A 14,645-nucleotide genomic window follows, 5' to 3' on the forward strand; every position below is an offset into this window, starting at 1 on the left:
GCAAACATTGTGCATGCAGCATGAAAGCAATTGTGATTGTTTATCAAATCCTTGGAGGATGGGAGGGGCTGCTTGGCAGGGGAGACCATGTGCTCAGGCAGTCTGCAGGAGAGAGGGATCACAGGTGGATGCAAGAGTAAGATCTCCTGAGCTCCCAGAGGCTGAAAGCAAATGGAAAGAGGATTTAATTCCTTCAGAGAAAAGGTTACCAACTCTACAGGACGATTTGCCGAATAGACAGGGTATCCATACCCTCCCCAACCGACGGAGGCGCCTCCCTGCTACACCGCAACGTTCTTCCAGACTTAACCCTTTGGCAGCCTGTTGGACAGGACAGCGTTAATTCCTCTGGAACTGTAAGTGTACCTACCACCAGCATTCTTATTTAGACTGCATCCTATGATCCATGAGTAAATGTTCTTGGCTAGTATAACTTTTTAAGCTGGAGCACTGCAGAAGGAGTAAAAGAGACTTGATGCATCCAGGCACCTGCTGTGCTGCCATGTTCTATTGTAAGGGATAGAGCCTGCTGCTGCTGATAGATGATTGTAGCCAGTACCAAATCTTCTGGACTAAGGAATATTACCCTGCCAGGAATTAAAGGAGCATTGTTCATTTTTGACATATTTCATGTGCACCAACGAAAGAAGATTCTTTCCAGAACCGCGGCAACAGGCCTTGTATTACGACTGAGCTTTGTGATTGTTATACATTGTACTAGGGCTTTGCCATATAGATCTGCCATTTTCTAGATAGGTTTATCGTTTAAAGTATTATACCTTACTGATGCTGTGAATGTTATTGCATATTGTACTTCACCATTACTTTATTAAGTTCCATATAAAGGTTTCTTTGTTTATACCACAATCCTCTCTGGCGTGTTGGTGTGGGCGGGGCTTTCCCTTGTCAAGCCCCGGACAGAGATCTGAAGAAAGGTGCTGTCAACCCGGAAGCACCAGAATATCACCGACAAGGGTGGAGGCACTGCGCTAAGCAAGGTAGAACGGCAACTAATACTTATCCGAACGCCCCACTACCCGGGGGTGTGGCCAAAGGGGGAGTTACACAAGCTTCATTTACATATTTATACAAATGTATATTTCAGGGATAGGGTGCATGTATTGGGCTTTCTAGAGGCAGTGTTCAGAAGAATGTCCCCTACAATGTAATGTGGCTGGTTGGATATCGAGTTTCCTGGTGACAGACTGACTTTATAGGTGCCCATTAGGGTTGAGCCGATCTTGCGATTTCAGGATCATTTTGAAAATCCAATTTTCGTTCATTTTCCAGCCGATCCCGATCGTGAAATTTGCTCGATCGCCGATCGGGATCCGATCTTTCCCGATCCTAATCGCTCTACCGTAGTGCCCATACACTTTCAATAACAAGGTGCCATTTTTCTTAACTCCCAGAAATACATGAATTCTTAGCTACATCAAGAATGTGTCTTGTTAATTGGGAATATCTCCTCTGAGAATAAAAGGATTGACCATTCCATTCATCCAGGGGTGAACCTAGCTTTTTTGCCGCCTGAGGCGGACGACAGAAAGCCCTCCCCCCGGGCGGCGTTAGCAGGTAGAGAGCATGCAGGGAGAGGACCTGCTCTCTGCTAAGCGTGAGGGGAGGCCGCTGGAGCAGCGCTGCGTCCACAAGGCCTCCCCAATCCACCACTGGCTTCCCGTGCCAGCTGCCGAGACAGTGACGTAAGCCAGTCCAGGTCAGCAAAAATGCCGCCCCCCCGGGACCTGGCATAGCGCCGCCTGAAGGTGAGAGGTGCGGCGCTGCTTTCATCTCTCGATAAAATCTGCCTAAGACTATCAGAAGGCGTCCATACATACAATAAAGTAATCCAGTCCCATCAAAAATAGAAAATAATCACATAAAATGCGGCTTCATTGGGTAATAGTGCAGAATAAAGTATGGAAGATGTTTTTTTTATCCCCCACAGGCAGTTCTTCTTTATAATTACCCACCGTATTGACTACAACAACCTGGGAATTTGGGAAAAGGTCACCGTTCAACTCCTATCACATTAAAGTCGTTGTCAATTAGGAAATTTCATTTCTATCCTAAGTTATTCGGGAACTTTTCTCTCACCTTCCCTTCTTATTCCCAGTGGCTTCTTTGGTCTTAAATGAAGGAATCCATTTTGGCTATTAAAACCCTGAGTAGTAATTACTGAGTAATTAGAAAGGTCTAATTATAATCAGTTGCCGAGAAGAAAAGTTCTGCCGCTCGTGTTTTTCATCATTAGCTCTTCCAGGGTAATTTTCCTTTCTAGAGTTTCGAGAAAGCCCAAAGCCAGGGCACCAGTTTCGGTCAGCAGAAAATTCGTAGATGGAGCCGTATAAAATGTCATATCTAAATGTCAGCCAATTTATAGGATGTACTAAAATAACACAACATGATGGCTCATATCTCAGTACACTGGCAACGTTTTATAATTACTGATACCCTGTAGGATAGCATATACAATGTATGGAAATCTGGATCCTCCATTCTGCGGACTGCTCAATATTTCAGTGGCACAATAATTACTTTGACCAATCACTTGGGATTTGCCATAGGATATGCCATAAATACCTGATAGATCCAGAACTCAACCCTGGGACTCACACCTACCTCTAAAATTAACCCAACCAAACTTTTGTGCACCAGCTCTTGCTAACAAACCTACCTAGATGTCCTTGATGGTCGGGCTAAGGGGAACGGAGTAGCTCTCTGATCTACACTGTTTCCAAAATTTGCATTCTTTGTTTTTTATGGAAAGATCATAATTCAACTATGCTGTTTCCATAAGCCCAACCATTGAGGACAGTCTGTCAGCGAGGTCGTGGTCATATAAGAAGAGCTTGGAGATGGAACCATGAAGGGTTCATTGTAGAGATATGGTGGGACCCACATCTAATAGACATTTTTAATAGAGATGAGCGAGTAGTTAAATACTCGATATTCGTTTTGAGTAGCCCCTCAATATTCGACTACTCGAATCGACTATCGAATCCTATTATACTCTATGGGGGAAAATGCTCGTTTCAGGGGTAGGCAACATTCGATCAAACTGAACTTACCAAGTCCATTGGTTTGTGGGGATAACGTCTATCCTTAGGGAGAGACCACCTTCTCAGGTGTGTGGAGACTTATACTGCCATAGTTGCTCCACTGCAAAGGAACATGGGAAGAATATGCAAATCTGTCTCCCAAGATGTAAACAGGGAGACAGTGCCTCTGTTATGCTGCCCTCTATAGCAAGCACCCTGAACAACATGCCCGACTTCCCAGAAGCCTTTGCTGCATGATGCGAGGTTATAACCAAATCAATTTCTCAGCAAAGGCTTCTGGGAAGTCGGGCATGTTGTTCAGTTGCTCAATCTCTCTAGGCTGCGCTGATGACGTCCAAAGAGGCAGAAACGGTGCCGTCCGTAGCTGAGAAATTGATTTGGTTATAACCTCGCATCATGCAGCAAAGGCTTCTGGGAAGTCGGGCATGTTGTTCAGGGTGCTTGCTATAGCGGGCAGCATAACAGAGGCACTGTCTCCCTGTTTACATCTTGGGAGACAGATTTGCATATTCTTCCCAAGTCCACGAGTGAAGGTCGGGCTGCATTCTCCGAGAAGTCTTCTCCGCGCAGCGTCCCCGCGTCATCATTTGGCCATGAATTCACTCTGCTAGGTATCGGGCCTGGGCTGAGACGACTGTGCATGCCCACACTACAAGAAAATGGCTGCTTACAGTCAAATCAGCCATTTTCTTGTAGCACGGGCATGCACAGTTGGCTCTGGCCAGGCCCGATGCCTAGCAGAGTGAATTCAGAGCCGGGAGACGCCGCGGGGACGCAGCGAGGAGAAGACTTCTAAAGGTAGGAGAAGAAACAGTGTTGATTGGCCGACTGTATAGCATTCAGCCAATCAATGCTGGTTCTGCATCAAATTTTTCCATTCGAATAGAGAGTGGTACTCGATCGAGTACGAGGATTTGGAATACCTACTCGATCGAATACTACTCGCTCATCTCTAATTTTTAACATATCCTGTCTTCTATAGGAAATCCCCTATAGACCAGGGTCCCAAACTGTTGCGGTTTTGGAAATCGCAGCATGTGAATTATATCTACGGAAATGCTAGCGGTTTCCCAATAGGTATAATTGAAGCAGAATATCTGCAGAGGAAAGCTGGTTTCCATTGTGGTTTTTCTGGCAGTGCTTTTTGTCTGTGGCCCGCTATATGGGGGCTTAGGCGTAGGACTCATGTTTCAGAAACGCACGTGTTTTTGGATGCTGCAGAAAATCGTTGCAATTTACAGCACCAGCAAAGTGAATGAAATTCTGGCTAATCTAATCCACACATTGCAGGAAACAAACACTACAGAAAAGATGCCCAAAAATGCAACGCGTTAATGTTACCTGCGAAAACTCAAGTGGTTTCCTTAGATTTAATAATTGAAGAATGACCACTGAGGAGAAACGCGGCACAAAAGGAATTAAAATTTACGCGGAAAAAAACCCCGCAAATTCATTTTTTGCTGTGTTTTTTTTCTGCAGATTTTTTTCTTAGCGGCAGTGACCTGGGATTCACAGTGGATGGGAGTTACAATTCGCTAAATGGAGTTTTTTGCAGGCAGATTTTTAGGGAGAGTTTGCCTCAATATCAGCCTGCAAAAAGGGCTCCCATTAACTTCAAGAAGAGACGTGCCCTATCTTGCCGCTGATTCTGCGGCTGAGTCATCTGCGGCATCTGTGGCTCGAGACTCACTCCCGATTAGGTCCATTCATTCAGGAGTGGGATGCTGCAATGGCCAATGCACTACAGCGACATCCCATCGTGGTTAGCTGCGCGGAGCGTTCACACAGCGGAAAAGCTTTGGGGCATTTGAGAAGTCATGGACTTCTCTGAAAAACCAAAGCAGATTTTCCCATTGCCCGTCCTGACCTTGTGATTAGACCCGGCCTTAGTGTAATGTTTCTGTGACCTTTATCCCTACAGATTTATTTCAACAGGACAACAGAATTAAAGACAATAAATACTTAGGAGAAGTCATCAATATCTAACAACACCCTGGACCTTCACAGATCAGCTGTTGGAAAATATTGTCGTATTCAGGTGAGCACTGCAGACTCCAAGCGTAGCGCCATACATTGTATAGTGGCTGTGACTGGTATTGCAGCTCAGCTTTACCATGTGACTGATGAAGGTGACATCACAGGAATGAGGCGGCAGTGCTCACAAGCCCCTTGGACTCTTCAAACAATTGGGTGTCCATCACTAGTCAGGTTTTGATGACCTATCCTAAGGCTGAGCCATCAATATTTTATTCCTGAAAAAAAATATATTTTTGTAATTTCCTTGAAGCTTCAGCATGTTATCCTGCACATATTGCCATAATAGCCCACAGTGGGTTGCTACCAGTTTGATCAATGAATACACTTACTGGGAAGTAGAGAAGAAGTGATCCAAACAAAATGGTCTCCAGTAGAATAAGTCCGGAAGCTCGGATGCTCTAGGAGGAAAAAGAGGCAAATAATTATTTGTTGTGAATGAAAGATAGAAAGATAGAGAGATGGATGGATGGATAGATAGATAGATAGATAGATATTAGAATTATTTAATTGAATCCTACTTTACTTTCCCATCTTCATAGCAGCGCTGGTGCTGCTGTTCGTCTCGGCAGCGGAAGTGGTGGGTGGGGCTTAGCGAGGCTTCCAGCGGTTGCGCCGGAGAGCCTCACTTCACTGGCATTACAGCTGGCTGGATGCTGTGCACTGTGCTCCGTGTGCACAGGAAAGCCGGCTGCTCACTCTGCTGTATGCCAGCTGCTGCCTCTGGGATGAGCTGGAAGAGCCGACTGCCCGCAGCATATGCCCAGCAGACATCTCCCAGCTCATCCTACAGCAGCAGGGACAGTGGTTACCACACCAGAGGCAGCAGCAATGATTTTTGGGGATGCCTTATTTCCAGGGGAAACAATACTTGAAAAGTGAAATCCAGCATCCAGCGGCTTCTTTAAAAATCTTTTAGTTTATTGACATAATCCTTGTTAAAAATACATGATACAAATCATCTAGGTGATACTCCTTAGTTGTTATTTTCAGGGGTGCCTTATATTTCCTACTTCGGGGAAACACGGTATGACCGGACAACGGACCGCCAAAATCTCATTGATTGAATATTGTGTCCTATTTTTGTCTGTTTTCATGGACCCCTCCATAAACTGAAATGTATGGGGGATCCATGAAAATGGGCGCTCTTCGGGTGAAAGGCAGACATTAAAAAGTTCACTTTTTTTCACGGCCGTTTTGCGCTTCTTTCATGTGCGACAAGCCTTAGATTTCACTTCAGGCTATAAGGCCGAACGTAGCAAGCCGAGGCAAAAAAGCAATTCACTATAATACCTGTACACCAGAGTTTCCATAGGTATAATTGACATTTACAAAATTTGGGATTGTCGAGTCGAACAAGGCTCATGCCAAAGTGGTTCGTCCATCTCTACCTTTTAATGTCAATAGCTGAAGAATCGTCTTAAAAATCTGATCCAACCCATTTATGCAAGTTAGAATTATATTGGTGATGAGTGTAACAATTGTTGCAATATTTACGTCACCACAAAATTGCTTTATGGCAATGAAATATTTCCCACCCTACAAATGATGTTCCATAAGAAAAATAGTTTATGTGTTCTCCAATGGGAAAAATTCTCTTTCCTGACAAATTGTCAGGTCAAGTCCAGTTGGGCCCATGTCTGCTCCGCAACGTGTTCTCCGTTACAATATCCTATTACAAAACCCTCAATGAAGGGTCAGAGCATCAGAAAACCAGAAAGAGAATGACGCGGTGTCTTGAGACGGGAGTAGAAATTGAGATTGATAGCTCCATAACAAGGCAACTTTCCATAAAATTACACCATGTATTCATTGAAACCCTAAAGGTCATTGTATATGAAATGTAATGAAAATATGTTTCAGCTCATGGAATTTAATGAGAATACAGTTCAATCAGAAAGAAACACGGAGATTTTTTTCGACGACGCGTATACAGTATGCAAATGTATGTACAGTTAAGATTCAGTTCTAGAATCTGGAAAATTGCAATTTTTTTCTTATTACCTTGACAAAAACAAAAGAGCATTTGCACAGCGTGTCCGTTTTTTTTTTTTTAACCGGATACAAAGTCCTGGATGTCTGACTTTGTGTCCGTTTTCACCGCGGAGAGGCAGAAGACGCTCAAGTGAATGGGTTTGAAAACTGACCGCCGGGTTTCCGTCTCCTGTCCAGTTTCTCTCAGCAGAAGACGGAAACCTGAAAGCGGAGAACGGGCGCGGGTGTGAAGCTGCTTTTAATTTTGCATTGAAGTATTTATACATCCCATACCAGATAAATAACATTATTTTTGGATGGTCTGGCCTTAATGGCAGTATGGCAGTGCAGTGTATAGTTAAAGGGGTTGTGCGGGATAAAATGATACCTCTATACTAGGCTAAACACCTTCCCTCGCCTACTTTCTAACTCACTTATTTTACAAAAAAATCTATATTTACCTAGATTGCCAGGGGCGCCCAGGCAGACATCAAGAAGAGGGGTAGCCAGTCTCCCCCGCCTGCACAATAGAGTTGGAGAACTGAGCTGCTTGGAGAATTGATGATTAGTAGGGTTGAGCGATCGTGTCCGGAAAAGATCGGATTCCAATCGGCGATCGAGAAAATTTCACAATCGCAATCAGAATTCCGAACACGATCTTTTTATGTGGGATCGAGATCAGTGATCTTTTCCCACAATGCTTTGCTTAGCCTTCACACTGAGTATACGCTGTATACTCAGTGTGAAGGCTCCGCTGCAGTTCCATAGGAATGAATGGAAGCAGCCGGCACACAACCTTAACCCCCTGCATGCCAGCTGCCTCCATTCATTCGAAACTAAACATCTCTAGCAGCTACTTAGCTCTAGAGATGGCTGCTCCGGTGCCCTCCTTCTTCTTGTCCTCGCTGCCGCTCCACGCTGCAGTCTTCTCGCCTCGCTGCCCCGCCTCCCAGGTTAGTGTTTAAAGCGCTAGGTAGGCGAGGCTTGTGGCTTAGGAGAGTGTGGGCGGGTACAGGGCGGGGAGACGTGACATCTCCCCTCCCAGTACCCGCCTACACTCTCCTAACCTGCCCACACTCTCCTAACCTGGCAGGGATGGGGCAGAGAAGGGAGAAGAGCAGCGTGGAACAGCAGCGAGGATGAAGAAGGAAGGCACCGGGCACCGGACTAGCCATCTCTGCAGGTAAGTGGACACCAGGGGGGACTAATTAGCCAGAGGATTAAAAAAAAAAATCCTCTGGCTACTTAGTGATTCACTACACAGCGTGGATTCTAACAATTGTTAGATTCCATGCTGTATAGTGAAAAGGATTGTTTTTAAAATCCGATCTCCGATTAATAAAAAAAATCCCATTGACTTGCATTGGCATCGGAATTGGGATCGAGATCGGGTTCAAATGAAAAATGATCGGAAATCGGATTTTAAAATCGATCCTGAAAAGTCAAGATCGGCTCAACCCTAGTGATTAGCTATAAGGGGAAGCTGAATCTAATACCAAGTGCTTAATTCTCCTGCAGCGCCACCACTGGAGAAGTTAAGTATTACATTATTGTCTGTAATCTGTGTAATATATAGACAAGCCAGGTCCTCCAGAAGAAAAGGCTTTGTTATGCCGGGTTCATATCTGCATTTGGTAATCTGTTTGGGGAGTCCGCATGGGAACTCCCCAAATGGGCTACCAAACACTTTGGCAAGCGGTGTGCAGCGAAAGCACAGATAGACTATAATGGGGTCCGTTTGGTTTCCGCGTGCTGCCACGAGTCTTGCAGACATGAAAGTAGATCACAAAGTACTTTTCTGTACGCATGTTCCGTGCGGACACCACGTGGAGAGCACACGGACCCCATTATAGTCTATGGGGTCCATGTGCTTTCACTGCACACCATTGCCAATGCGTTCGGTAGTCTGTTCGGAGGCTCCTCATGCGAACTCCCCGAACAAATTACCAAATGCAGATGTGAACCAGGCATAAGTTGCCGATCTCTGGTCTTGCTACCAGAGGAACATTTTGAATGTCTATTAAAATAGACTTTCAGAATGATGCAACCTGTATAAGAATCAAAGATATTGATATATCCATTACTGTGGCAATGCAATATATTACTCAGATTACACAATGCAGAGTGGCATTTCTTTAACGTATCTTTCCTAAGCCGCCAAAAAGCCAGCGTGCGCTGTGTATATAATTCTCCTATAGCAAAATATTTTTTCCAGCAAATAAACAAGCCCACAATCCATGAACGTCATCAATCTTATTAATCTAATGTTGTTTTAAACCCTCTCTGTCTAATCGCCAGGGAGTCATACAAATTCAATAATGTCTACAATATTCCCTTCCTGCGCTCCATATTTCACAAATAATACTGTTCCCCCAGGTCTGTTTTCTTTCTGCTACATCTATGTGTAGTTAGAAAATAGTTTGCGAGAATTTAAAGAGCACAGGGACACATTTACTACCGCAGATCCAAGTTACTGAAGGTTTACTGGCATTGCTTGCTACTGTGCCTTGACGTTAGACCTTTGACAGACGGACAGCTCTGTGTTTTATTCTATACTAGCAGTTACCCGCGACTTCGTCTGCGGGTTGGCGGTGACTTTGAACCGCTTATATGTGTTGTCCCCCATCTCTGCCTCCAGTTCCTTGTCCCCCCCCATCTCTTCCCCTTAGTTTCGTGTTCCTCCATTTCTGCCCCCAGTTTCTTGTCCTCCTAGTTTCTTGTCTCCCCATCTCTTTCTCCAGTTTCTTGTACCCTGCCCCCAGTTTCTTGTCCCCCATCGCTGCCCCCAGTTTCTTGTCCCTCCATCGCTGCCCCCAGTTTCTTTTCCCCCCATCTCTTCCCCTTTGTTTTGTGTTCCCCCATCTCTGCCCCCAGTTTCTTGTTCCCCCATCTCTGCCCCCAGTTTCTTGTTCCCCCATCTCTGCCCCCAGTTTCTTGTTCCCCCATCTCTGCCCCCAGTTTCTTGTTCCCCCATCTCTGCCCCCAGTTTCTTGTTCCCCCATCTCTGCCCCCAGTTTCTTGTTCCCCCATCTCTGCCCCCAGTTTCTTGTTCCCCCATCTCTGCCCCCAGTTTCTTGTCCCCCCATCTCTCCCCCCAGTTTCTTGTCCCCCCAGTTTCTTGTCCCCCATCGCTGCCCCCAGTTTCTTGTCCCCCCCCATCCAAACATCCAAACACACAAACCCACAAACATCCAAACTCACAAACTTTCACCTTTATAATATTAATAGGATACTATACCAGAGTGGCTGCTACACATGTGGGCTTCTTTAAAGGGGTTGTGATGTTAATGACACATCCCTTATCCACAGAATGGGGTCCGATCACTGGGGGTCTGCCAGAAACCTCCTCTAAAGCCTCCTTGTGAATGGAGCACCAGTGTGGTTAAATACTCTGTTATGGGGTTGTGGGCGGAGATGATAATCCTGGTAGCCACAAAGAAGTGAATGGAGCACTTATCATGCAAACACACTGGTGTTCCATTCACAAGGAGGATATAGGGGACTTTCGTTCCCCTGTTCTCTGATTGCTTAGGGCCCAGCAGTTGGAGCCCCAATGATCAGACACATATCCCCTATCCTTTGGAATGGAGAGCTAGCATGCTTGAATTACTGGTGCTCCATTTACTGCTATGTGGCTGTGGGTGTTGATGTAGATGACCTGGAAGTGCACTGGTTCCCCCTTCACAAGGAGGCTTTAGGGAGCTTTTGGTCATCCTTCTACTGATTGCAAGGGGACCCATCAGTTGGATCCCCAACAATCATCCACTTATCCCTATCCTTTGGAATTGAGCGCCAATACGCTTGCATTACTGGTGCTCCATTCACAAGGAGGCTTTAGGGAATTTTCAGTCCCCTGTTCTACTGATTGCTGAGGGGCCCAGCAATCGGACACTTATCCCTTATCCTTTGGAGAGGGGATGAATATCCGTAATTGCACAACCCATTTAACTTTCCTCAAGATATTCCAAGATGCGAGATGATCATCTTTGAAAAATAAGTTTGCCTCATTAGTCAAATTAAAGGGCATCTCTGTATTTTATGCTGACTTTACCAAGTCTCATTTAAAGGTCTAACCAGGTCAAGGTGGCAGTACCACTGCATGACATATAGCACACAGAGACCCCGTCCACAGTAGACCCTATATTACATCAACACAGAGCTTATATCTTTGGAATAGCTGAATGAATTTGGATAAATAAAAAAACCCAAAATGCTCCAGGTTATCAGATGATGCATTGGGCGTTTCCGACCTTGCGACAAATACTCTCTCATATTTTTTTATATCTTTTTTTATATATAAGATATCTGAATGAGGGCAGAAGTCTCGGTTAATTACGTGGAGAAGCAAATGCTTAGCTGTCACTTTTAACTACGTCAGAAGCAGTTGTGAGCCTCTAATAGTAAGCCTATAGACTTAGCAGGAGCTGCTTATCCCTGCAGTCATTGAGCTCCAGGCTCTCTATATTGCTTGTCATGGAACTTATATTAATAATCATCTCTTTGAATAACTGATGGGGCAAATTTATTAAGACATTTATTAATAAAGGGCCTGGGTGGCGCAGGGACCGAGAGATTTATGAATAGGCTGCGACCTGTCATAAATCAGTCGGGCATCCCTGTGCCGTAATGGAAGTCTACGCCAGTTATGAACTAGTAAAGAGTTACTAGTTACTATTAGGAGATTGGGGTGATTTATAATGAATCCCTGCCCCGACCTACCCAGAATCCTGCCCTGATCCACCCAGAATCCTGCCCCGACCCACCCAGAATCCTGCCCCGACCCACCCAGAATCCTGCCCCGACCTACCCAGAATCCTGCCCTGATCCACCCAGATCCCTGCCCCAACTTATCCAGATCCCTGCCCCGACTCACCCAAATTTCTGCCCCAACTCACCCAGAATCCTGCCCCGACCCACCCAGATTCCTGCTCTGACCCACTCGGATTCCTGCCCCAACTCACCCAGATTCCTGCTCCAACTCACCCAGAATCCTGCCCTGATCCACCCAGATCCCTGCTCCGCTGCACCCATATTTTCACAGTGTGGTGAACAAGGCATATGTCGGGGTTTGTAGCCCATGGTTTGGCACCAAATCTTTGCCACAAAATCATCCTTTTACTCCAGACAACTGGAATGAATTATGCTCGTTCTTTTCTAGATAAAAATCGTTTTTAGTCATTAATTTAACTCCTTCCCAACATCCGCCATACTATTACACATTAGGTATCCTTGTGTCTAAAAATGCCCGGTCTGTAAACCTATAAAAATATTTTTCCTGTATGGTGAATGCCGTATCGGGAAAAAATATAAAAAGTGCCGAACCATCATTTTTCGCTGTTTCCCTCATAAAATGTTTTAATACAAATCGATCAAAGCAATAGACATTCCCCAAAATGGTACAACTACAAAGTACATCTGACGTTGCAAAAAACAAACAAATACGCCTTCTGCATTTTCATACACAGAAATATAAAAAGTAACAGGTGTCAGAATATGGTGTCACCAAGAATTTATGTTTGTAACTAGAGATGAGCGAACAGTAAAATGTTCGATATTCGATATTCGTTTCGAGTAGCCGCTCAATATTTGACTACTCGAATCGAATATCGAACCCTATTATAGTCTATGGGGGGAAAATGCTCGTTTCAGGGGTAGGCAACATTCGATCAAATTATACTTACCAAGTCCACGAGTGAGGGTCGGGCTGGATCCTCCGAGAAGTCTTCTCCTTGCAGTGTCCCCGCAGCGTCTTCCAGCTCTGAATTCACTCTGCCAGGCATCGGGCCTGGGCAGAGCCGACTGCGCATGCCCGCACTACAAGCAGACATGCGCAGTCGGCTCTGTCCAGGCCCGATGCCTGGCAGAGTGAATGAAGAGCCGGAAGACGCCGCGGGGAAGCTGCACGGAGAAGACTCCTAAAGGTAGGAGAAGAACCAGCGTTGATTGGCCGACTGTATAGCATTCGGCCAGTCAATGCTGGTTCTGCATCGAACTTTTCCATTCGAATAGCGAGTGGTACTCAATCGAGTACGCGTATTTCGAATACCGTAATATTCGATTGAATACCTACTCGATCGAGTACTACTTGCTCATCTCTATTTGTAACGTTTTGGATTTTTTTTAAGGGGTTGAAACATAAATAAAACTATATAAATTTGGTACTACCACAATCCTACCGACTCGTAGAATACAGGTGACATGTCATATTGGCTGCACAGTGCACGGCGTAAAAACAAAGCTGAAAAAAATGTCACAGGAACGCAGTTTTTCTCCAATTTCACCCCATTCAGAATTTTTTTTGTTCTTTTTGTAGATACATTTTTCCCTATCAGTATGGGAGGAAATGCACGCAAGCACGGGGAGAACATGCAAACTCCTTGCAGATGTTGTCCTTGGTAGGATTCGAGCCCAGGACATCAGCGCTGCAAGGCTGCAGTGCTAACCACTGAGCCACCGGTTGCCCTTCCCATTCTGATTTTTTTTTGTAACTTTCTAATACATTGTAGAGTATATTATATACTGCCATTTACAAAATACAATTTGCCCTACAAAAGTAAAGCCCTCCTATGACACATTACATTATCCCTGTGACATACCTTGTATGATTTGGGTGCTACAATATAACTTTCAAGAGTCACGCAGTAAATTTCTTCTCAAACTGGTATGTCTAGCCTTCAGTATCCCTGACCTCAAGAGCCATTGATCTTGTCGATGATATTTTGGCGTATTACCGTGGTGGCCAGCGGAGTGAATTCCCGCCGTATGACTTTTAGAGAGGTCATTTCATTAATAACTATTTTCTCTGCCTTCAGCTTCATACGGCTACTGTACATAGGGTTGAATGAAGCATGAAGGGAAAAGATATTAAAGCTCCTTTCCTTGAGAAACCTGCCATTTATATTAAATGAGGTAAGTACGCAGAACCGCAAGTTGCTCAGATTTTCAATTAATATGCCAAGTCTACAAGGTGAGGCTTTAGTCAATCCAAATTCATTGAAAGGTATAGTAATATATATGCCATTTACACTCACGGGGCTGGATGTGTCCAAGAGTAGGGAAGATGATAAAATAACCAAAATCGTTTTTCAAACTTTTGCTGTTTCAGCGTTGCAGTTTCGGTGGTCCCTGCAGTGATTGTGTCACATACATCATTAACATGACCACTGAGCTCAGTGGTGACGCATCCATGTACAGCACATGGCCACTGAACCCACCGAATAGAGATGAGCAAACTGATAAGGAGGACACACCATAACGAGACCAGGACTGGGCATCAAGTAAACTATGGAGGTCGGCAAACCATGGTTGTCCCATAGTGGGGTCTCCGCAGGGATATCAGAGAAGGAAGACACTTTCCGGGCTTGCTTCCAGACCTGTGCTGCCAGTGAGTGAAGGGGCAGAAGTCTGCCCCTAAACAGTTGGGGATGTTCCAATATGGGCCACAAAATACGCAAGTCCAGATGGTGAGCCAGGTGGGCCTCGGGGCCCGGAAGCAGCCCGGGGAAAAGCCAGGGTTTGAGGAAATGAAGCTGGCCAGCTAGGTAATAAAGAAACAGATCGGGGAGAGATGTACCA

General features: G+C 45.1%; 1 protein-coding gene across 1 annotated transcript in view; it reads right to left on the reverse strand.

Moving 5' to 3' along the window:
* Positions 1-14,645, reverse strand: part of GPR158 (G protein-coupled receptor 158) — a 194,559-nt gene that overhangs the window by 68,936 nt on the left and 110,978 nt on the right. The window contains exon 5 of the mRNA XM_075271687.1: positions 5,429-5,497. Coding sequence (XP_075127788.1) covers positions 5,429-5,497 — 69 coding nt within the window. The remainder of the gene's footprint in view (positions 1-5,428; positions 5,498-14,645) is intronic.

This window comes from Leptodactylus fuscus, chromosome 4 (genome assembly GCF_031893055.1).
Source record: "Leptodactylus fuscus isolate aLepFus1 chromosome 4, aLepFus1.hap2, whole genome shotgun sequence".
In the NCBI taxonomy this organism is placed as follows: Eukaryota; Metazoa; Chordata; class Amphibia; order Anura; family Leptodactylidae; genus Leptodactylus; species Leptodactylus fuscus.